Genomic DNA, 17,331 nt, shown 5'->3' with positions numbered 1-17,331 from the left:
TAAGCTAAGGAGCAAGGAGAGTCCAGAGACCAACCTTTATTCTGTGGTTGGAGAAAAGGAGTTAAGCACAAACAGCCTTGGGAAAGTCACGAAAGCACATTCGTACTAAAGTGTAAATGACTCACAGTCCTTTCTATTTTTATGGTGGGGAGGTGCTTTAGAACATAAGGGCACTAATGAAGTAAAAGGGGAAGGAAGGAATGTTCCCTTAGACAAAAGGCAGAGAAGGGGGAAGGTGGCAATGACCAAAACAAACCATCTTTTTTCATGTGGCCAGCTCTACCTAGTCCAGCTCCAGGGGTGTGCGGGAACAAAGAGATGTCATATACAGAGGTGTCTTATGCCATCCTACTGAGGTGGGTACAGCTTAGAGGGGCACAGATCAAGAGACTCTCAGAGTGATTATTCCAAGACCGAAACGGAAATGTATCCAATAGCCTCTCCAGGCCAGAGGAGAACTGAGTATGACAGGAGCATAGGAAAGACCACTCCGTCTCAAGTATCACGACCTACTGGCAGCCCCCGTGTCACTCTTCCTTACCTTGTAATTTCAGGCAGGTCACCTGAAGTCTCTGGGCCTCAGTTTTGCCATATGTAAACAGGGAAAATACTACCTTCACTTCACATCTCATAGGTGGGTGACGAGGCTGTGTGGGGCACAACGGGATCATGGGTTGTTAATAGCTAAGAACACAGTCTCCGGAGTCTGAATGAACAGGCTGAGATCTGCACCCCACGTTCTCACAGGGCACAGTGCAATCTATTTAACCTTTTGTTTCTCATCAGCAAAATGAGACAAAAGTACCTTGTCCATAAGATTATTTCAATGACTAATTGAAATAATGCATGCAGAGAACTGAGTATATAGCATTTATTACTTTTTATATTAACTATTAAAAGCAATATGAAAAATATTACAGAGTATTATAGGGATGTTTAGAACATGGAATATAAACTCTTTGCTTGTTGTAATAGTTCTGAGCCCTTTCAGATAGCTAAAGTCAGATTTTGATATGTAAATGAGGCAAACTTCTCTTTGCTCTGCAAAAAAGGACTAATCTTATTATTAGCATTGCTTAGTGGATATTGAGCTTCCTTGAGGCCCAGCATTTAGTTCTAGATATTAGTTTAAATATTTGCGTTGAATGGTATTTGAATTGCCAGATTCTAGATTTTTTCTGGCTGTCAAAGTCTCCTTTGTAATTTTGTAAAGAGACTAAACTTGCTGTACTGACTACAGAAGGGATGTGTCATTTTCCAAGGTATATTAAACCTATGGTTCACTATAACTCTGTGCCTGCTGGCATAGAAACAGAGTAACTTGAACTTTATTTGGTGAAGAAACATTGAGTGGAAGAGCTAGGACATTATTTTAGCTATCTTTCATTTTCAAGTCATTGTGGCTTAAGCCTGTTAAGACACTGGCCATTCTCCTCTCCTCCTTTTGCCTTCAGTTTGCTGAGCAAGTGACTCAGTACCTTTCTAATTCACAGGTTTTTCTTTAAAAAAAGAAAAAATGTAATTTGATAGCCAAATCAATACTAAGCATTATAAACTAGAAGCACACACACACACACACACACACACACACACACACACACACACACAAATCTGATGCCATTCATTTGGTTCTCAGACCCTTACTACCGTTTTCTCTCAAGCATGTTTTTCATGCTAAGGGGGCAATAGAACATGAATGTAAAGCAGATGCATTTTGGAAAACAAAACAAAACACATCTGAAAATCTTACACACCTCAAAGTTATGCTTAATTAAGTTTGAGAATGTAATAAGTTCATTGGGTTACACTTTGGATGGCTTGGTGATTCCCGGGGGACGTCCCTGTCTGTGTAATACACAATGGTCAGATGATACTTTGCAAATTACTGCTCTGATCACAGCACACAAGGAAAATTCATATTTTTTACAATACATTTTGGAAAATGAGGTTGGTCTTTATAAAATAAAGCTCTTTTTGGTGGTATGAGGTTAGGTGAACCTCCTTGTCAATGCAAAAAGGACAGTGTAGGTACAAAAGTTGGGTAGGAGAGGGGCAACAGAATAAAGGGCTTTGTGTATGTGATGGGAAAGAAACATTAGTAGCACATTTCAATAAAATGAGATTTTAACATATTTGAAACATTAAATCTTCAAAATGACCAGAAAAGATAAATGATTCACGAACTCATTAGGTCCTGTTAAATCCCCAATTGGGAAGTGCAATGAGTATCTATACATTTAAATCCATCAGCTCACTTTGCACAGTGTTATTAATATATTTATTATATTATATTTAATATATATTTAATATATTTGCACGTTATTAATATATTTTTTCCCAAAGGACATATTGGTGGATTGTCCACATCCACTACTAGCCATTATCATTTAACCTAGCAAAAGTAAGCATTCTTCCTACAGTTAAAGAAAAAAAAACTGAATGGAATAAGAATTAGGAATAAATATAGGAATAAATGTCTTCTCATTACGTTGTGACCAGGTTTAAGGCATATGAATTTTATTTTCATACAGTAACTGATTAAAACCTATATGTTAAAAGACAGTGCAGTATCAGCAACACATTACCCTCAATACACTTCCCAAATGTCAGATGGCAAAAGCGTCACTTACATAATTGCTTGTAGTTTGTTCCTTTGCTTTTGTCTTTTCACTGTGCATCCTTGTAACAATTTTTTAAAGTAGAATATAATTGTTACGTTAGCTGTAGAAATAATTACAAGGTATGGAAAAGCCAATAATCTCTTTCTGGCAGTAATATATATGGAACACCACTTAAGAACAGAGAAAAAAGAAAGAGCAAAAGGTTTATCATCTTTAAGAATTTTCAAACTAAATGTCATTGCCTAAAGAAAAAATATTTGTATTTAAGGTCAAATCAGAGTTAACTACTAGTTAAAACACCAGATAGCCATTATCCAAGTCAGCGGAAGTGTCTTTTTGAGGGGCAGGGTTACAGGAGAAAGGGAACAGGTTTTTAGAGGTAGGGGACAGAAAATCATCTCACCTCTGCCAGTTGAATGATCTTGGCAAATCAGTTTATCTCTGCTGTACTACCATTTAGACATCCCAAAAATTTACAATAAGCACCTGAAAGCTACATGTTGAGGTGAATATGCATTTGTCTGTGAAAGTAATGTTAGTTTTTCAATATAAAGTACTCTGCAATTCCATTCAGCTATACATACCTGTGTAGGTTCCTAATGGTGTTTTCTAAATAATTAAAGATAATTTTCCTAATGGGATTAACCTGATGCTTTTCTTAAACATGTAACCTTGATTCTGCTCAACAAAACAATGCTTTAATTAGAGCACTGCACATAATAAAGGTTATCCTACTTTCTTAGACATTCACAAAAGAGAACTACTTTTGAAAAAGATGTGTTTGTGCTGGGAAGAAAGGATGCCTACTGCTAATTACGAATAATGTATTGTTGAAAGCAAAAAAGGGCCTGAGAGGCACTTCTGTGAGCATCCTTATGTGTGGTTTGCAAGGTTGAAGAAGAGGGAGGAAAAGTGCCTCCATGATACCAATGGATATGTAGATTTCAATGTTATTAAAAGGAAACTCTCTTTGAGGCATACAGGAAAACTGTGTTAAAATACATTTCCTCAAGTATGGAAGTAGAACACCAGAACTACAAAAAAAAAAAAAAAAGTTGAAAAAAATTTCAATTCTAACCCAAAATAATAAATCAATGTGTTGATAGACAGTCTCCAGTCTTCTTCTATAAAAATGCTTTTTACAGAAATGTTATAATTTTAAAAATACTTCCTATAATTCTGTCTCTTGTTTTTTTCCCATTTAGTATGAAATAGATTTTTGTGGGCATTCATTTGGAAATTGCTTCAAAAACAAAGAAAAAGCACATTTTAATTGAAATAATTCAGTGGGAATGGAGAAATCATGAAGTGCCCCAAATAATTCTCATGTCATTGGACTGAAGCAAATATATTTTCATTTAAAATGAATGGGGATAACCAAACTGATTTAGGTCTCTATATTTATCCTGTTGTCAAAACAAAAACAAAAACAACTCTGTAGTTCTATCTAGCAACAATATTATAGGGAACAAAAGAAAAAGGTAACTCTAAATTTGCAAAAGGGTCATTTCTTCAGACTACCAAACCCCATCTATTTATCAACTCCATCCCTTTGTCCTAAAACGAATCTTCCTGAAGCACTGACAGAATTTTTGCCAAGTGACTAGGATGTAAACACCCTTTTGGTTGCAGCATAGACATATGCTCTAAAGAAAGTGGTTCAAACAGGCAAGTGGGTTTCCACAGAGCAAACGAGAGCCCTCGTACACGGCTTTGCCTTCAGAGCTTGGTCTGCGCTTGCGTGGAGGCTCTTTGTTTCATCCCCGGGTAATGGCGGCACACTGTTTCTGTGATTCCTTACACTAATGAACTGCTATAAATTTGTTTTTCATATTCCAGAGAGCCCTAACTTCAGCTTCTGTGCAATGCTGAGGATGCACCCTATATTCCAGACTCACCTTTTGCAAGGTGTACTCTCAGCATTGTGGGCGATTTCATGGGAGAATATTCTATTTAAAGAACTACTGTCCCAGCATAATATAAAAAAATCATTTATGAAGATGCAAGAGACACGGAAACCTCTCAATAATGTTTGCACAAGCACAATGTCAAAGCCTCCCTTCCCCACTCCCCAGTGGGGTTGGGGGAGAGTACTCATTCTCTAGGGAAGATCCTCCAGAGAGATTGTGCACATACATGGCTTCTTGGGCGCCAAAGTGTAAGGTCAGACAGGCAAGATGCTGGTTATTTGATGCAAAAGAGGGAGGGAAGGAAGGAAGTCTGATCCAGAAACTTTCTCTATATATCTTAGTTTTGACTTCAAACACAGGTATCAAATTTTTCTCTTGGACAATACATTTTAAAAGAATATTTTAAAAACAAGGAATATTTAAAGGACACATCAAAATTTATTTTAAAAACTTAAGACTAAAACCCAGGAAACCACTCTCAAATGGCAAAGTGTACCAATGCAACATCATAACTACCTTCACCTTTCATTTTGAGGCAGCCAGATTCAATCTTTGAAGTTGCTTAAATTTAAAAACAGAAATGACAACATAAAATTTATAATGTTGATTTTCCAATTAAATCCCTAGATAGAAATGGAAAGAAATTTAAATGTCATATAGAAAACAGCCAAATCTGAGTTGTGAGATATCTTTTTAAGGATATTTCGACAGAAAAAAAACAACTCTTATAATTGTGTAGCTGTCTAGATTAGTTGGTCACCCTCATCCATAAAGTGGGGAATAATTTTAAATTAGAATTAGAGTGATACATTTATAAGCAGAATAACATGATTGCTACAAAATTTAATCTCTTCCTCAGATGGCAGGATGTTTTGTTGGTTTTGTTCACTGATAAATGTCCAGTTCCTACAACCTATATCATGTGATAGGTGTTCAATACATATTTGTTGAATAAATATAGGGGGAAAAGCTAGGTAGGTGGCACAGGCAACTTAGGGAGACCCTGTCTCCAACTGAAAAGGGCCGGGGATGTAGCTCAGTGGTACCCAGTACAGTACACACACATACACACACATGCACACACAAATGCATGATGTGATTGTGAAACTGGGTCAACTGTGCATACATTATTATTCAAGTACAAAAAGAGCCCTTTTTTTTTCAAATTTACAGATGAGGACTTTCAATAGAATATATCTATCCATCAATATTAAAGAAAGATATTATTGTTGCCTGGATTTTTGTACAACAAAAGAAAAGCCAGTGGCCAGGAACAAAGTCACCTGGCAGTAGAGAATACACCTGAGTTCCAATTCTAAAACTCCTGCTACCTGGGTATCTGAGGAGGAGGCAGTGCTCAGGTATTGGTCAGCATGTGCCCATGTGCTAGGCTAAGGCTAATCATATAGATGGTTTCACTCCATCCTTACAATCAGCCTTTAAGGTTGACACCTGTTATTTGATGGTGAGGATACTAAGTGCAGAGGTAACACAGCTCATCACGGGGCTCTCACCTAAAGAATACTGGAATGGGACTTTAGCCCTTCCTTGCATTCTGGTTTCAGAGTCACTACACAAGAACCACTGTGTCATGCACACTGGCTCACAGGAATTTAACCTCCCTGGGCCTCAATCTGTAAAATGTAGGCAACTGGTTCAATAAGAATTAGGGTTTGAGGGGCTGGGGATGTGGATCAAGCGGTAGCGCGCTTGCCTGGCATGCGTGCGGCCTGGGTTCGATCCTCAGCACCACATACCAACAAAGATGTTGTGTCCGCCGAGAACTAAAAAAAATAAATATTAAAAATTCTCTCTCTCTCTCTCCTCTCTCTCTCTCTTTAAAAAAAAAAAGAATTCGAGTTTGAGACAATTAAAGTTCAAGGTACTCCAAAATTCTGGTCTTTATCTAAAAATTCCATAGAAATCTCACCTCAATAATATCCTAGTATCTTAATACTGATGATGCATTAAAATTGGCACCAATTTCATAGTAATAGAATCTTTAAAAGCTTCATGATATTTTATATATGGTGACAAAGCTATGGACAAATTCTCATGCATCTGTAATTACTTAAAACTGTTACTGTGCAGTGTGTTGCCACAACAACCAGAGGAAACAGAAATTCACCGAGTTTGTTCTTCTAGATAAGTAAACCATAGGATTGAATAGATATTTTTTTAAAATTTATTTTAGCTTTCAGTACAATATGTGGATAGCTTACTGGTCAAATATTACTTTCTAATTTTTTTTGTATTTCCTAACTAGCCTTTAGTACTATTTTTTAATTAATTAATTAATTAATTTGTTCTAATTTGTTGTACATGACAGCAGAATGCATTTTGATTCATAGGACACAAATGGAGCACAAATTTGCATTTCTCTGGTTGTACACAGAATCACACTATTTGTGTCTTTGTACATGTACCTAGGGTAATGATGTTCATCTCATTATATACCATCTTTCCTAACTCCATACCCCCTCCCTTCTCCTCCCTCCCCTTTGCCCTATCCAAAGTTCCTCCATTCCTTCCATTCTCCCCACCACCACCATATGGATCAGTATCCACTTATCAGAGAAAACATTTGGCCTTTGGTTTTTTGGGATTGGCTTACTTCACTTAACATGATATTCTCCAACTCCATTTACCTGCAAACTTTAGTATTATTTTGGTAAGAACCTCAAACAATACTTGGATATAGGTGTAAAATGGATAGTTAAATTAAATGACTAAAAGTCCCTCATAAGAATATAAATATTAAAATATATTTTATTGAGACTTGCTTCCAACCTGTTATTCTAAAATCTAAGATATCACCTATTTTATGTAATAATAAAATCCTTATTTGTTTAGAACATGCATAAATAAAAGTTTATAAGCTTAAAAATTGAATAGCAGGAATTGTCATGCTTTCCCAATAATAAAACACATTTTGGTTCACTTTTCATATTTTAAATACAATAGCTTTATGAATTCACAAAATAATATGATACTTCTCAAGATACTAATATATTCTTGTGCTGCAAGACTATAGGATGAAATCTATTTGGAAATTTAGTATTTGCTACTTTAAAAAATACTACTTTAATATCTCCACCTTAATACTCTCAAGACATATATAAACTTACATTTATCAGTAATAAATTCTTAAAATTTAGGAAGAAAACATTTGTTTGAAATACATAACTTTGGTAATGTCATGCAGCTAATTTAAACTTGTAATCAATGAGGGTTTAATGTACCACATTTTTTTTCCTATGATATCACTAATGACCAAACAACTAATGGTTCCACAAAAAGGATAAAATATATCAAATTTATATTAGTTCTAAAGGTGAAGCAAGATTTTATACTGATACAGTATATCCATGAGCTCTCAGGAGGCAATAATATTAAATTCCCTTCAAATGGAGAGACTTTAATGAAAAGGTGTTGGCAGGACAAAGGGGCCCAACATGAGATGCCGAGAACCCACTGGCAAACCTCCCACCCTCGGACAGAAGTCAGAAAGGGAGGAAAGAGTGTTATGGGAGTGAGAGATGAGCTGGCAGAGCAGGGCCACCGAGCAGAGTTGTGATACTGAGGGGGAAGCCACAGCCAGGGACTTATCAGCATCATTTCTTCACACTGCCAGGCTGAAACAGGAAGGGAGCAGGAAGAAACATCCTAGTTCTCTGTTCCCATCTGTCTGCGACCTCTAGCTGGTATCTTCCACAGGCAGACCCAGTGGAAGACCATTGGCAGGGGTCAGCTTCAGGGGCCAGCACAGGGAAGGAGACAGAATGGCTCAGTGGTGGGAAGCACATTCCTCAGCGAGCTCAAATTTTTATGCATAATCTGTCACTGAGGCCTGATGTGTGTCAGGGGAGACGAAACATGCTTTTCTGATCTAATTTCTAGTAGAAAATATCATTTGGGTATATTCCCCCAGAACAGAATAGTTAAAAAAAATGCAAGCCCTCACCCCCATTTTCTGCATTTTCCTCCCTTCAAATTCTATTTAAATTTTCTTATTCCTTTTCCTCCTTGTAACATGGAAATCCATGATTCAATAAATCCTCCAGTTGGGGAATTTTTTCTACGATCCCATCCTAAGAGCTTTCTGAACCATGGGGAAACTTTATACAATCATCAATGAATATAAGATGCAGGAAATTTCCCTGAGATTTCTATTAAAACTGGTGATAACTTTTCCCAAATGTTAATCTAGCCACCTACAGATAACACAGTTGCTTTGATAAATGCCAAATGCATTTGAAGTACATCCCTGAAATATTTGTATGAATGCTCTCAATCTGTTAATTTTATATGTATAAGTTTTGTCTGTCTTTTGGTTATAGGATAAAGGTAGACAAACACAAAGAATAACCAAAGCTACTACTTTCAAGAAGACTTCTTAGTAAAACTGGGAGGAAGAGTCATAAATGTGGTTTCTTCAGCTTTGCATCGCTGACTGTGGCCCACATGAACCCTGGTCTTGCACACTGTGGGCCCTCCGTGGATGTTTGCTGAATTGTCTAAACCCTGGTTTGTCCCATAATCAACCATCCCAAAGAGTGCACAGATAATTACTTATTGGAAACATTCCAACTAGTGTTTGATGTTACCTATGTGTTTTTTCCTCTCAAGAGCAGCTCTGTAGGATTATATTATGTTTTTTTCCCTTGACCTTAATGTCATCTACTTGAATAACAGCTTCATACAAAATTCCTGCCAGCACATACCACAGCAGATTCTAGGCATCATTTTGAAAATAGTGTCAGCATCTTTTAATTGAGAAGACATACAGTCTCTCCTTCTAAACACAGGCTAAAAAAAAAATGCATACTTGGTACTAACATAAGAGCTAAAGATATTTTAAATGTATTCTTTGATTTTTTAAGATAAAAAAAATATTTCAAAGATTCAAAACCTGGCCTTTGTTAAAAATTAATACTGCCTTTCCTGCATTTAATAAAGGTGTCCAATTACAAAGTTAATTTCAAAACACAACTTTTAAAATTTAAACAGCAAAAACGTTGCATTTAATATAAACATAAATTGGCAAGAAATGCAAACCCATTAATATGGAGGTATTGGTGAAAGTTAAAATATTATTTCACAATTCATACAGCTTAGAATCATTTCTATATTTTGTACTGTATCTCTAGGCATTAACTTGAAATGACCTTGACCCTTGATACCTAAATTTAAACAGTCTTTAGAACAAAGTAGACTTTTTCATCTGCTTTAAGAGCAAATGAAACAAGTCCTAGGAAGGATACTGTCTGGGCCTTTGAACCAAGACTAAAAGAGATGAAATCCTGTTTGATATACATAAACATTAGAGAATCCATTTTGGTTTAATAAAAAGAGGAGTTTGTTTCATATCTTGTGAGAAAGTATTCCCCATTTCCTGAAAATGCTCTCATCCCAACAGAGGGTTCCCCCCTTCCAGGGTGGCATAGGGAGCAAGTGGGTTGCCATGAATATAAAATGTCAATCAAGATTGCTACTACACTCACTTCTCAAAATGCACTGTGGTGGAGAATTCATAGCATACTGAAGAAATAAACCTTTGATTTCACCAAAATGTAAAGCCCCATTTAAAGCCAAAGGTGAAGAATATAACAGCAATGGTAGAAATTATTTGTTATTTTGCAGTTCTCTACATCTTCATAACACATTACTGTAAAAGCTTCAGAGAAGTGGCCTTTATATACTTTACCAATATTCCAGCACCTGAAAAACCTTAGAAAGTTAAACCCTATGGTCACACATTTCAGAAACAATGAGATTCAATACTTTTCCTTTTTAGACTCTAAGATTTTCATTAGCTGAGGAATAATGAGGAATTTTTCGTAGCTCTCCATAAACAAATGAAATGTTCACCTTTCTAGGAACCTAAAAATAAAAGACAAAACTGATTCCTACAGAATATTGCTTTAAAATTTTTTAGAATTGAATGTTACAATTGTTTATTTATACTGAAGGAGGTCTACCATTTAAGGGACATTGACTTCAAAGTCAAACCTCAAATAATATCATGGTTGACAGTATCTAATTTCATGTCTACCTGAGTCTTGAAGACTGAAAAGAACCATGACAAACACATCTATCCTTTCAGCTACTCCTTCATTGTTCATCACTATTTTTATGTGTAGAATGCATTGCTGCTGACCTTTGAGAAGATCTAGGGTAGATGTCTGAGGTTTCTGCCTGCCCAGCATCCCTTTTCTAATTTCCCTCTATTCTAGACCATGGGGAGCAAACACTAAATCCTTCCTAGGGAGAGCAGCTGGATCCAATCTTAGTCAACCAACCGTCCATTCACATTCAGGGAGAGGATGTGTCTCATACAACCCTTGTAAGAACAGTAATGGGACTTTAGCTGCAAATATCTACCAAAAAAAGTACCCTCTTTTTCTTGCTAGGTCTAATTTGGGAGTACCTTCTCAGGGGATATCATATGGAAATAATCTGTCAACAGTGAAGCCAAAACTGGAAAAGAGATCCTGGTAACCTTGACTGACAGGCCCAACCATGCCTTAAATGGCAAGACCTATCCTAGAGTTTTTGCGTAAAATAAACAAAATCCTTAAGCTAGTTTGAATTGGTGTTGTCACTTGCAGCTAAAAGAATCCTGACTCCAAAAACAGGAGAAGCCTAAAAATAAACAAGACTAATTTTGAGGTTTCTAATGAGCTTTCCCCTCATACACAACTTCCTTTAATCCTTACAATTCAGTAAGACATCTATTAACATTTTAAATTAATATACATTATATTTTGAACACATACTATATGGAAAGGGGTGGGGAAAGCTAGGAGAGTGATGGATTTGAAACCTCACATGGGAGAAAAGTGGAGGTTCCTTATATCAAGGCTTAATAGATATTCATCAAGAGGGACACTGGAGCTGGGGTTGTGGCTCAGTGGTAGAGCACTCGCCTAGCATGTGCAAGGTCCTGGGTTCGATCCTCAGCACCACATATAAATAGAGGTATTGTGTGCAATTACAACTAAAAAATAAATAAATTAAAAAAAAAAAAGAATAGACACTATCCCTGAATGACACCTTAGGAGGCTCGTGTAAGTAGCCAGTCTAGAGGTGGTATACCCCAAATGGGCAGCCTTATGAGAATGGCTCAAACAATAGAACACAGAATCAGGCTAGATGTGAGGGTCCTTAGACTTTTCACATCTAGGTCAGTGCAGCCATTGTCACTGAGGTAGGGAAATAAGAGAGGCTGAGTTTGGGAGACAGGGAGAGAGACAAAAGGAAGGATCTAATCATGTCTGCAGGATATGTAAACACAGAGGTCTAGCAGGCCCTTAAAATGACAGGTCTGGACCAAAGAGAGGCTGCGATGGAAATACAAGATGGAGGATCACTGGCAGCTACATGGCATTTCAGGGCCCAGCAAAACCCGCTAGAGCTTCAATGAAGGGAAAACCAAGAGGCTGGTGACCACCTGCTTGTAGGTAATACTAGACGTACCTGCGCTCCATGAAAATAGGCACTACCTCCCGACTCCTCAAATCTCTGGCTCTTGGTGCAACCCCACAAAGAGGCACTCAGTAAACATCTGTGGAATGACCGACAATGTCACTAGCTCCAGGGCACTGAGAGAATGAGACTGGTCCTACCTAGGTGTTTTTCCAGGTACCTGCCACGGTTGGCGCTGCCAGTCTCGGCGGCTGCACTGGATGCAGTCTCATTATTCAGCTCTCACCTCTTAAATTAGTTCGTGCTCTCACATTAGGCGTAATCACAGCTGGCAATGCTTTCTGGGGATGTCTCAAAAAGACAGAAGCTGGAAAAATATACTCTTGTTTTAATTTAAAGGTAAATGGCTGCCTCTTTGTCCACCCTTTCCCTTTCTCCTGGCTCACCCAGTGACCCGGCCAGTCTCTGCCAGAGGCGGGGGTTGCAGATGGGGTTTCTCCTGGTAGGTCTTTAAACTATCAAATAAGTCTCAAAGAAACAAAGGAGATGGAGAAGAGGACAGGTGTGGCTGCTGGGGATTCTGAGGGCTTGTCACCGAAGGTAGAGACTATTCTAGGGGATGACAGACCCTGTCAACCATAAGCCCAGATGCGGAGGGTAGTTGCCATCAGCAGGGGCCCCGCGTCTCTCCAGATCCCAAGTTGGGCACCAGCCCACCACTGGCCCACGTCTATGGCTTGGCTGAACACGGTCGCTTCAGAGCGCCAAGAGCCCCTTAGTCAGCATCCCCAACTCGCCTTGGCTTGGAATCTGAAGCAGGCACCTTTGCTTTGGAATTGACAGATCCGCTGGCTCTCCAGCCTCCCTCGGTTTAAAAGCGCGCGTCCATCCTTCAGGTATCCGCCATCCCACACCCAAGTTGGGGCGCTCCCTTTCTCTTCCGATCTCCTCCACAGTTCCTCTCTCTCCGACAGTTAACAAACCCATATTTTTACTTTCACGTTTGTGTATTTGGTTTTAAGTCTAAGAGAGGGGGGAGAGAATTCCTTTGAGGTCAAAATGACCCCCGAAAAATAGTCCAGAAATGATTTTGGTGTCAACGCTCAAGGCAATGAAGTGCAAGTACACGTGGATAAAGCATGCAGAAAAGGTGCACAAAAATACTGATGCAAATATAAATTTTAAATGCAAAAGAGAAAAATTAAGTAAGCAGCCTGTGCGCGTTGCTACTCCCTTGCACATTGGATTGTAAGGGGCACGAAGCCTGGCCTCAAAGGCAGGCCTCATTTGCTTCTGCCCACCACCGCACCCTCAGCTCCCACCCCAGTGCTAGGTACTTCAAACGGGTTCAATAATTTATCCTGAATAAGCGACGAATGAATAAGTGAACGAATGGACGCTCGCTCCATCTGCCCTCCGGAGCCCGCAGAGCCAGCGCTTTGATGGGTGGGCGAGAGCGGGAGGCCAAGCTCCACCCCAGTGGCCTGGAGCTGGGGAAGGAACTACCAAGATCCTCAAACCCCAGCGCCCAGCCTGAACACCCAGACTAGCCTCTGGAGTCCGGAGAGAGCCTGCACCCCACGGCGCCACGTGCGCCTCCCCCTGAGACCACGGCGCAGACCCCGCCCCTGCCGCGCACGCACGCGCTCTGCAGCCAGGCCTCCAGGCCGGCCCCTAAACAGACTGGCCCCGCGCTCCGGCTGCCCCGCGCATCTGTGCCCACTGGGGGGCGCTCCCCTTCCACCCCGCGCACCCACAAGCGGGCGCCTCTCGGTCCTCCGCGATTCTACTAGCGACCCTGGAGCGCGCCGCCTCCTACCTGAGGGCTGGCGTGGGAGGCGCGCGGGAAGGACCGAGGGGGCTGAACGGAATCGTGGTGTGAGGCGGGAGGCTAGAGGGCGAGCGTCCGCGGCAGACGGTCCAGACGAGGGCGCGCGCCCGCGCGCGCGCTCCCCGCCCTCGCTCCCTCAGTCGACTCCCGGCCAGAGCCCAACCCTGCTGCCGCGCGCCGCCCGCCTTGCCGCGCCTAATAACATCGGCGCCCAGGGTCAGGTGGCCGCGCGCGGACAGGCCTGCCATTGGCCCGGCGGGGAGCGCGGCGCGTCAGGATTGGATAGTGGGCGGAGCCTCATCCAGGGAGGAGGCGGGGCTGCCGAAGGAGGCGGGCCAGGAGGGGCGGGGGCGGGGCCAGGCCGCGGTCTGCGCCTTTGTGCCCGGCGCGCGCTCACCGCCGGCTCCGGCTGCAGCGCCTGCTGCATCAATAATTCAGAGCGGCGGCGGCGGCAGCAGCGGCGGATGCGGGCAGGAGGCGGCGGCAACAGCGGGGACCAAGCAGCAGTGGCTATGCATCCAAGTGCGGCTGGGCAGCCGCGGCACCCCTGAGGCCCGGGTGGGGCTCCCGGAACATCGCGCGGAGGGACGCTTGTCCCATAGTGCGGGAAACAGCAGTTGTGTCCGGGGCGGCGTTGGCGAAGCTGCGCACGGAGCTGAGGAGGGGGCTTCGGAGCAGGGCTGGGGAGGGGGGGCGGCTGGCGCAGGCAGCCCCCGGGGTGGGGGCGGGGTGGGCGCGGGAGGCGCGATGCTGGGCGTCGTGGAGCTGCTGCTGCTGGGGGCTGCGTGGCTGGCAGGCCCGGCCCGAGGGCAGAATGAGACGGAGCCCATCGTGCTCGAGGGCAAGTGCCTGGTGGTGTGCGACTCCAACCCCACGTCGGATCCCACGGGCACAGCTCTGGGCATCTCGGTGCGCTCCGGAAGCGCCAAGGTGGCTTTCTCTGCTATCAGGAGCACCAACCACGAACCGTCCGAGATGAGTAATCGCACCATGATCATCTACTTCGACCAGGTGAGTGCTTCTTGCTCCAGCGGCACGCAGATTGGACTGGTGGGGGGGGGGGTGGGGGGAGCGATGGAAGACGGATGTCCGATCCTGTTCAAGGGCTCTGCGGAGGCGCGGGGATGACAGTCTGGGACTGAATCCTGTCCACTCCCCTTGGTTCCCGTTTCGTTATAGGTACTAGTGAACATCGGGAACAACTTTGATTCAGAACGCAGCACTTTCATCGCCCCGCGCAAAGGGATCTACAGTTTTAACTTCCACGTGGTAAAAGTCTACAACAGACAGACTATCCAGGTCAGCTGCCGCCTTGGGGCCAGGCCCCGGCCCCCGTAGGGGACTGCTAGCCTCAGGGGTGCGCAGGCTCTATAGAGGTGGGAGACGGAAGTGACAGCTGCATGTACCCCAGGCTGCTCCGAGGGACAGATAGTGGGGCCTCACAGTTCTGTGACTTGGACTGTCCCTTGCTTTCCCTGTCGCTGGCCCTTGGGACCCAGGCCCATCCCCAGAGACAGTTTTCTGCTTCCGCCTTTTGGGCCCCTCCGAAAGGGGACTTTCTGTCATGGTTGTTGCTAGCACCGCAGACAGCTCCCGTTTCCGTAAGCTCCCCGAGACTCCCGCCTTCTCCACCAACGACTGTACTCCCTACCTCTGCGGGGCAGCTTGTATGCTTGCCTTCAACACCACGGACAGGCTCTCTCCCCCCTAACCTGACGCCCGGTGCGGGCATCCCTTTGCGGACTAACGTGGGTTTTTGAACTAGCAACTCCGAACCCTGTCGGATGAAGGGTGGAGAGAGAAGGGAGGGGGCATAGTGCCACTCCCTCCTGGCTCCAGCTACGTTCCATTCAGCACTTGCAGTCTCTCCAGGTCTCCAAAGAGATCCATATTTTCTTTGAGCGCAGACCGAGTTGTAAAGCGCAGCTGGGGCGAGGACGCTTGGCTCTGGACTGTCGCTGCCGCAGCAAGGGCAAAACCAGGCAGGGGCGGGCGCGGCCAGAGCTGGGGCGGGCACTGAACCGGTGGTTCAGAGATAAAGCGCGGAGTGCAGATTGGCCTGTGATGTCTACCTAGCCAGAAGCCCTGTCCCGCTTCTTCATTACCTCTCCACAGTGTCCCGGCAACTGGGACCTGGAGGGACCACGATTTTTGTTTGTTTCTGTTTTCTGGGCGCCAGAAGCAGAGTTGCCCGAGGTTTTCTTTGAGGCTGGAGAAAGCAAAAAGGTCAAAGGTCTCAGGCTCTAAAGCCACCCGCGCGTTCATTCAGCTGGTTAAGGCTCAATGAGATTTACTTGGGGCGCTCATTTGCAAAACTGGAATGAGGGTGAATCCCATTTAGCAGTCAGACCCTTCCTCTCCCACAGGTTTATGGTCTTTCCTTCCCCATTGGACCCTCAGCAGTAAGCTGCAAAGCCCCCTTACTCTCGCCAAACCCTCCCAGCCAGTCCTTGGCGGCTATTATCCAAGCGCGGAGGAGGATCGCTTCTCCACCGCAGCTTGGGGACCCGCCTAGGTTGCGCCTCTGAAGCTGGCTTTTCTCTTTCTAGGTGAGCCTCATGTTAAACGGGTGGCCAGTGATTTCAGCCTTCGCTGGCGACCAGGACGTGACGCGGGAGGCCGCCAGCAATGGAGTCCTAATTCAAATGGAGAAAGGCGACCGAGCATACCTCAAGCTGGAGCGGGGGAACTTGATGGGGGGCTGGAAGTACTCGACCTTCTCCGGATTCCTCGTGTTTCCCCTCTGAATGGCCCAAAGCCTGGATGGAGGCCGGGAGAGGGGGGAAGGCAGGAGAAAAGGTCTGAAATTAAGAGGGCGAGAAAGTAGCACCACTTGAAACTTCCTACACGTTCACTGGCTGTATCTGGGCAAAAATGTGCGCATCTGCGGTTGGACAACTTGGTCCATTTCCTTATTAGGAGAAGTAAATTCCGCTTAGCTCTGCGCACTCACATTTCCAAAAATAAACTCGCCTCCCCATTCCAGGTTCAGTAATCAAGCAAGTGACTGCCTCGTCATTGTTTCTGACCCCCAAGTTCTGTTCCCAACAATTTATTTAAAAGAAACTTTGTACTTAACTAATAATGTAAAATCTCTCTCCCTATCCCTCCTCTAAATCCTTCCACTTATTGAACCCTAACATGTTTCCTCTTTCTTTTTAGTTTGGAGAGGGGGTAAAAATTTTTGTTCTCTGTTTTTGCTTTGGAATGGGGGAGGTAGTTTTAACTTGACAAGTATTGCTCTTCTTAAAACACTGCTCAAGAGTTAATTAGCCGAAGATACTCTGTATCCTCGGCTGCTTGCTAAGCCGAGAAAGGACTCACCTTAGTGGTGACTGGTTTAAAATATACATAAATATATATCATTTGTACTCGAAGAACTCTTCCCAGTGGAAACTGGCTGTCTTTCTGTATTTCTATGTCCTATTCGGAGTGATCGTGAAATCTGAGGCTGCTTGATGTTCTGATGCTTGTCCATGCCCGCGTGCTCTGTGGCTCCACAAGGAGGTTCTTCCGGACGCTTCCTCGTCCTCTGTAACAT

The 17,331-nt window shown here is 43.2% G+C and overlaps 1 protein-coding gene across 1 annotated transcript; it reads left to right on the top strand.

Moving 5' to 3' along the window:
• The first annotated feature begins 14,537 nt into the window (after positions 1-14,537).
• Cbln1 (cerebellin 1 precursor) lies at positions 14,538-16,537 on the top strand. The gene is made up of 3 exons (XM_026410229.2): positions 14,538-14,801; positions 14,970-15,089; positions 16,340-16,537. The coding sequence occupies exons 1-3, from the start codon at positions 14,538-14,540 to the stop codon at positions 16,535-16,537; spliced, it is 582 nt and encodes a 193-aa protein (XP_026266014.1).
• The last annotated feature ends 794 nt before the right edge of the window (positions 16,538-17,331 follow it).

This window comes from Urocitellus parryii, chromosome 15 (genome assembly GCF_045843805.1).
Source record: "Urocitellus parryii isolate mUroPar1 chromosome 15, mUroPar1.hap1, whole genome shotgun sequence".
Lineage (NCBI taxonomy): Eukaryota > Metazoa > Chordata > Mammalia > Rodentia > Sciuridae > Urocitellus > Urocitellus parryii.
Note: the sequence above shows the minus strand (reverse complement) of the source record. Positions and strands in the feature narration are given on the sequence as shown.

Bases quoted from the DNA above. Each gene is read 5' to 3' on its own strand.
- Cbln1 (XM_026410229.2), top strand. From the start codon at position 14,538: ATGCTGGGCGTCGTGGAGCTGCTGCTGCTGGGGGCTGCGTGGCTGGCA. The intron at 14,802-14,969 runs GTGAGTGCTTCT...GTTTCGTTATAG, and splicing joins TGATCATCTACTTCGACCAG to GTACTAGTGAACATCGGGAA. The intron at 15,090-16,339 runs GTCAGCTGCCGC...TTCTCTTTCTAG, and splicing joins ACAACAGACAGACTATCCAG to GTGAGCCTCATGTTAAACGG.